The sequence below is a fragment of the Oreochromis aureus genome, linkage group 6, assembly GCF_013358895.1.
Source record: "Oreochromis aureus strain Israel breed Guangdong linkage group 6, ZZ_aureus, whole genome shotgun sequence".
NCBI lineage: Eukaryota > Metazoa > Chordata > Actinopteri > Cichliformes > Cichlidae > Oreochromis > Oreochromis aureus.
In genome coordinates, this window is record NC_052947.1 from 25,175,131 (window position 1) to 25,182,067 (window position 6,937).

The 6,937-nt window shown below is 38.4% G+C and overlaps 1 protein-coding gene across 1 annotated transcript; it reads right to left on the bottom strand.

Moving 5' to 3' along the window:
- Positions 1–2,440: 2,440 nt before the first annotated feature.
- Positions 2,441–6,272, bottom strand: LOC116332159 (sialidase-3-like). The gene is made up of 2 exons (XM_031755009.2): positions 5,943–6,272; positions 2,441–3,904 (listed from the first exon to the last, which is right to left on the bottom strand). The coding sequence occupies exons 1-2, from the start codon at positions 6,159–6,161 to the stop codon at positions 2,978–2,980; spliced, it is 1,146 nt and encodes a 381-aa protein (XP_031610869.2). The 5' UTR covers positions 6,162–6,272; the 3' UTR covers positions 2,441–2,977.
- Between the last annotated feature and the right edge of the window lie 665 nt (positions 6,273–6,937).

Below are 6,937 nucleotides of genomic sequence, written 5' to 3' on the forward strand. Positions count from 1 at the left end.
GCTGTCAGTGTTAATCTCATTAAAATGAGATTAACACTGACAGCACTAAATAAAATAAAATAAAATAAAGAAAACATTTTTTTTATTTCTTTTTTTTATTTTGTTTTATTAAAATCAAAATAACTAATAAAAAAAATAATAAAAGTATTCAGCTGTGTTTTGTGAAATTTGTAATGAGTCTTAGTTAAGTTGATGTCACAGAAGTTTCTGAATCAACCGTTTAGATTGTTCAACAAACCGATTTACTCAGGTAAAGATGGTAAGCTGGAGCACTGGCACCCTTCGAGTTCAGTTGAAGTTTTGAGACAAATATTCCCTCGATCAGTTGCAGCTTCTGCTGTTAAATAAATTATTTAGCTGCAAATGTTTAGCTGCAAGTAGCAAAGTCCAGAAGTGACAACATTTCCACTGCACTCTCTCCAGAAATGGTATATAAAATTTTGGCCAAATTAGACATTTATCCTTGGATCACTGACAACCCTATAGGGTGAAAATCTTTAATTGTACCTTTTATAACATTTTAACAAGTTACTGTCTCCTGCTGCATGTTTCCTGTTTTGGCTGAACTTCATCAGCTCAAACAACACACCGTGCTGTGGTCTACTGAATGAACTCATGTACAGGACAGACTGAAAGCAGTTTTACAACGTTTAATTAACAAAGTCAAGATCAGTTAACAACAGCTGAACTAAAGACTTTCTTTTTCTCATCGATAAAATGAGGTCCATGCCAATGCGCTCAAATGGGACCTCCATTAATGGTGAGGGGCATAAAGGCGCTTTTGGAATGACTAGCTGGTTCACCAGCTGACACCATCGGCGCACATCCAAACATGCAAAAAATGCAAGATGGCGGTGCACACAGATGCATCTGTGCGCACCGCACACAGAGCAAGTTTCTTTGTGCGGCTGAGCATTTCTTAAAGGTTCATCAGGTCTTGTTGGTGTCCCTGTGAATAAAATGTCCTGCTGGGTTTATCTACTGAGGGTTTTATGGTAATGTTGAAGTTGGGGCTCTTTATTTCACAACAGCCTCGGCTGTTTTCTGAAGAAATGACATATTAAACTGAACAAGTGTGAAGGGTCAAACAAAGACGATAAACACACGAACAATTGCACACTGTGCACGAGGCTCACTTAGCAGTCAAGGCAACATGTAGACGTCTGCAGAACTCCAGAGTCTGACTGGATTGATTAGATTTGTTTGGTTGTTGTATTATAGCTAAAATTATGTACTACTGAGTATTGACTTGAAATACTAGGCTTAGATACATTTAAGGGTAACTAATTCAACTTAATGATCACAATGGATCACACTCATAAATTTATCATTTGTCATAAGTCAACAATAAAAGTCAGTTGATTAAGATGTATGTTTAATTACATTTTTTTAATTTCTCACGTGTTATGAAACAGCTTTAGTGTTTAAAACTAAGATTGTATACTACATTCACAAGTACTTGAGTAACAAAATAGCTGATTTTCCCAATGGAGTCTCCCTCCCTCAACATTCCTTATTTATAACCGTTTTGTACTAGTATGATCAGGATAACTCCTTTGCTCTGTGAAAATTGTAAGAGTTTCTCTCTCGTAGCAGTAATCTTCTGACCCTTTTATATGCAGTCCTCCATTTTCAGAGATTCAGAGATAATGTGAAAAACTATATAACTGCACAGTAGCACTCTGAAGCACCTTCCAATCAGTTTTCCAGCATTAACTGAATCTAAGCAGAGGGTATATCACTGTAAATTTGAGAATTTACCCTGCTACTTCTATTAGCAGTTACATTATTAAACAATGCTACTATTACTCAGTCATATATGATCATACCATGTACTGGCTCTACTTTGTTTTACAGATACAGCAGTATCTTTCATGAGCTGGTTCTCTTCTTCTCCGGTGTTCATTTCTCATATGTCAAGCAATTTAAGACTTTTGCATTTAAAATTTGCATTTATGATCATGTTGTGTAACAGCTTGATTTTTAAAGGCAAGACTGAGAGCTACATTCCTAAGTACTTTAGTAAGAGAATATCTGATTCTCCCGGTGGACGCTCCTTCATAATCCCTCTTTCATAACCTGCAGGTCTGTACTCCGTGATCTGTGACTTTTTCACAGATTAGTAAATGAGCAAAAGAAAAGATCATTTTACAATTAAAGAGTAAACAGGATATCTTAACTAGTTTTTATTATTTTCTGCAATAAAATCAAATACATTCACAACCAACAATATGATATTTGCAGCATTAGGTATGTTTTCTTGAAGCAGTGAAAAATTGGATTAAAACGTTTTTTCAAATTGAGCATTGTATAGGAATTTCTTTCACTTATGTATTAATCACATTAGGTTATTGTATGATGCCTTGGTGCCACTGGATTTTAACATGTCTCACACTCATACAGTAAGACAAATGGTGGGGGTCTAGTAAGGAAGTTGGGGGAAGCAGACAACTCCACAGGAAGAATCTTTTGTCTCTTTGAGGACTCTGGGAGGTAGCAAGGGAGTGTGAACCTTAAGGTGTGAAACAGCTGTGTGCTGCCTTTTGTTCCGGGAGAAGGTATTTAACCGAGAGCCATGTTAGGTTCAGGGAGACTCTGCTGACCATCTGCCCCGCGGTCATCTAGGCTCTCCACCAAGCTTGGTTGTCTGTTCTTTGTGTGTTTTGATTAAAGAATGTTAGCTACCGCTCACCGCTCGTCTGCAGGCTTTATTTAACGGAAAACTTCCACAACAGCATCCATGTTTAACAGGAGAAATTGCTTTCTGTTTCCTTCAATTTATTAAGGTATTTTTTTAAAAGTGGTAATCCTACAAGCTTCTCAATTTTCTTATTCATTTCTCATGCAACAAGCAATTAAAGATTTTTACATACAAAGCAACACTTACTACTTGAAGTCGTGCACATATACATATGAATCTATTCATCTACACACCTGAATACAGATCATTCCTTTTATTTATTTTCTATTCTTCAGTTTATTTCTTGGTGATGTCCTCATAGCTAAATACAACAGAGGCTATCTGCTCATGTATTTTGTGCTGCCCACACTCAAACAGACATGCAAACCAGCCATCGTCAATGTAAGCCAGGTCTGAGTAACCACTGCATCCATCATTAATGATGCAGGGGTGGCTCCATGCCTTTGGATCACGTGGGTATTTGTTCACATACACACCGAGATCAATCCTGTCTGACTTACTGGTTGGGTGTGTGAACAGCAGCCACTTGTTTCGGTTTGGATCACTTTGTGCAGTTCCACTTTGTTCTTGAGCTGGAAAGGAGACCACACTTCCGTGACAGCCTGAATAGCGCTTTGTTTCTGTAAGCTTAGTGCAACTGGATTTGGTGAAGGTAAAACCTTTATTCTCACTGACAGCTTCCACTCGAGAGGAGTGGAAGCTGCGAGCATTGCAATAAATGAAACTAGAGCCGTTGTCTTCAAAAACCTCTGCCATTTGACATTCGCCTGATTCTGATTGCAACGTTTGACCAAATTTCCAACTTTTATCAGGATCATAATACAGTGAGAGTGCATATGATTTACAACAGCGCAAGTGGCCAGTACTTCTGCAATAAGCATAAACTGGGATAATCAGTTTACCACTCTCTGTTTGAATCCCATGGCCTGGCCCAACAGCAAATGTGGCCCAGTTTTTTATTTCACTCAGTTCGTCCATCAAATTGATCACATTGTTCCAGGTTTCTCCAAGATCATCACTTGTGATGTAGCAGAGACGGGTCCTGTTGTCATTGCTGTTTATCTGGTACCTCTCAGTGATACCGTCTTCAACACAGATGAAAAACAGGAAAAGTTTCCTGTTGATCTTGTCATACACCGGGCAGGGGTTCATTGGACGGTGTCCTTTAATAAGTGCCTTTTCCACCTCTTTGAGCTCTGACCACTAAAAGAGAGGTTGTTCAGAAGTAAATGAAACAAAACAGTTCAAAACAGGACTGTAATTAACAAGTAATTTAGAACTGAAATGGCTGATTATAGGGCTGTTCGATATCGGATGACGATATAAAAACATCCAGTGTTGCCAACTCCTCAGTATTGAAAATCGCTATTGGCTGTCCTAAAAGTCGCTAAATGACGCCATCGCCTAATTTGCAGAATTGGTCATGCTAATTTAATTGTAACCTACGTTGGAGAGAGAAATAACATCGTGGAAGAGACATAAAGTGAATAAAAAACTAAATGCATTTAGAGTTTATTTAGAACTACAAATTAAATTTCTTTTAGCAATTATTGTTTTTGTTTTTTTTAAATATCACAATTCCAACCCTGCTCCTTTAACCGGACTGGCAAAAGTGACCCGAAATGTATGGGCTCAAAATGTGGTCATAAATATTTTGTACTTGTAAATCAGTTTTGTACTTGTAAATCAGGATTTGTATGTGTAAAAAGAATTTGTGTGTGCGTAAAAAAGATTTGTGTGTGGACAAAAAACAAAACAAAAAAAAAAACACCTGCAAGTTACAAGTACGAACCTATTTTTCTTCCTTTCATCTGATTGGTCAATGTCACGTCAATCACAAATGTAACAATCCAATCAGAGAACAGATGGGTTTGGCTGTCGGAGGGGCGCTTTTTTGAACTGCAGGTCCTTGAAGGGAATAAATGCCCTTTTACATGCCAACCCACTGTTTTCCTTCATCACCACGAAGGAAAACAGTCTGTGATCGTCCGAGTTTGGTGATTTGTGTCACAGGTTTACGTGCTTAATACAGGGACTTCCACAGCCTTTTCAACAGCGCTGCGGACCGCGAGGGGGGGGGGGGGCAGTGTTTTGGAAATGACAGTCTTCACTACAAAGCTTTCTTCGTTATGAATTAGCATACATGTTTTTATTGAACATCTGCAGAACTAGCAAAAAAACAAACTCTTGAAGAGGACATAAAGTCAGAGATAGAAACGACAAGGAGCAGGTGCATCTAGTACAGGTAGAGCTGCTGCAAAACCCCACAGAGCCCAGCAGCCAGCGCAACAAATTCTGGATCCTTTGCTTTTAGTTAGCATTAGCAGCACAAGGACTTTTATGCTGCGCACTGTGACTCACAGCAATGGTCCCGGGTCAGCCCTGACTTTGTGTTAAACTAATCCTAAAGTAATAATGATTTACAAGTACAAAATATTTATGACCACATTTTGAGCCCATAGAAATAGGCACTCTGCTGGAGTTACGTTGTGTGTGTGTTTATAAGTAGTTTTAAACCTTGTGATCCACAAAACAGCATAAGAGTAAAAGAAGAACTGACTGCGTTACAGTCAGTGCGGGAGCAGCGGCTTCGCTCATGCGCGATTCATTTGCAGTTTGGACGCATAGGCGTGACCATCTCCTGCCCTGATAGCTGCAGGGGGAGGACTATCTATGGGCTACGCGCTTTCACGTCAAAAAGTCGTCATAAATAAGTCTCCAATAACACCAGAAAAAGTCGCCAGATTTGTCGCTAGTCGCTTTTTTAGAAAAAAAAAGTCGCTAAGGGGGTCTGAAAACTCGCTAAATATAGCAACAAAGCTGCTAAGTTGGCAACACTGAAAAAACATCTATCGTTTCATTTTACGCTATCGTTTGTTTCGTGGTGTCGCAAAATAAACTGTTTACGGCAATATTTTTTCATCGTTTCGATGGTCACTGTAGTGGCTATATTAATTAAAGTTCTCTCCTTCTCTTATCTTAAATACTCACAAAGAAAACGGCGGCCGTTACAACTTGTGTCTAAAAAAAAAAAAAGTATAATTTCATGCATCGGTTAAAACGCTCGACCCCAGGTACACGACACGCAGCTGGAAATACTTCACGCAAGTCGAGCTGCCCGAGATTCACAGAATTTACAGAAAATGTTACATTTTTGTGATTTATATCGTTATCGGGATGATACATGTCTTATATGAGATTTTGGTCATATCGCACAGCCCTAGCTGATGATCACTATTACCTCAACCGTCTTCTCAGAGGATCCCTCCTTGATCTTTCCTGTTTTCATAACCAGCTTTTCTCCACTGGCATCATCTGCAGTCTTCCTCTGCTCTGCAAAGGCAAGTAAAGTTTTACTTTCTCTCTCATACAGAAGAGCAGGGATCCTGTAAACACATCTTGCAGCTTCTTTAGATTCAAAGACAGGTTGTTTCTGTAGCTGAGCTTTTGTTGAGTCCATGGCTGTATCCCAATTCAGGGTCTCTGCGGCAAAATTATCCACACCGACTGCCGCGCTATGAATTGTGGGATATATTGGGCCACGTCCTTAAAATTCAGGGAAATGAAGGCCGCATTTTACATTTTTTTTTTTAATAGGTCTGGTACCATTTCCATAACCAAAGTGTGCATTTTCAAATCTCTCAGTACAAAACTCACATTTGTAACACCACTAGTCATTCTTCCAAATCTGATGTCATGATTTCATTGTATTTGCACATATTTTCATTCCACTTAATCATTGTTTCAGAACACATGATCATTGTGATATATTTTGAGAACATTTGCTTTAATCACCCAAACAAAACAGTAAGATCTTTTCTCAATGTAGTACTTTTACCAATCATTTCATTCAGGAGCAAATAATACAAGGTAAGCGTTTCAAATTGTCCTTGGTGATGACTGAGTATAACTGAACTGTAAAACTTTACACAGCAAATATTACACTTATGTTCAGACATAAAAAAAAAAAAAATATATATATATATATATATAAATTTAGTTAGTTTTTTTTTTTTTTACAACTAATAGTTGTCAGTACTGTTACAGTAATTGCATGGCAGCTTAGTGTTGTACCTGAATATATTCTGAACGCAGTTGTTTCACCCGGACATTGTTCCTCTCAAAAGGAACCAAGTAAATTTGTTTCATGGAAACCTGGTGCTTCTTCAAAAGCCGGGGAATCGTTGGAAGGCTAATTAATGGCATATTGGCAAAGGTGTCATTGCTGTTCTCAAT

Coding starts and splice junctions, on each gene's coding strand:
- LOC116332159 (XM_031755009.2), bottom strand. CDS start 6,161: ATGGACTCAACAAAAGCTCAGCTACAGAAACAACCTGTCTTTGAATCT. Junction 3,905..5,942: donor CCTCTGAGAAGACGGTTGAG/GTAATAGTGATC, acceptor CCTCTCTTTTAG/TGGTCAGAGCTCAAAGAGGT.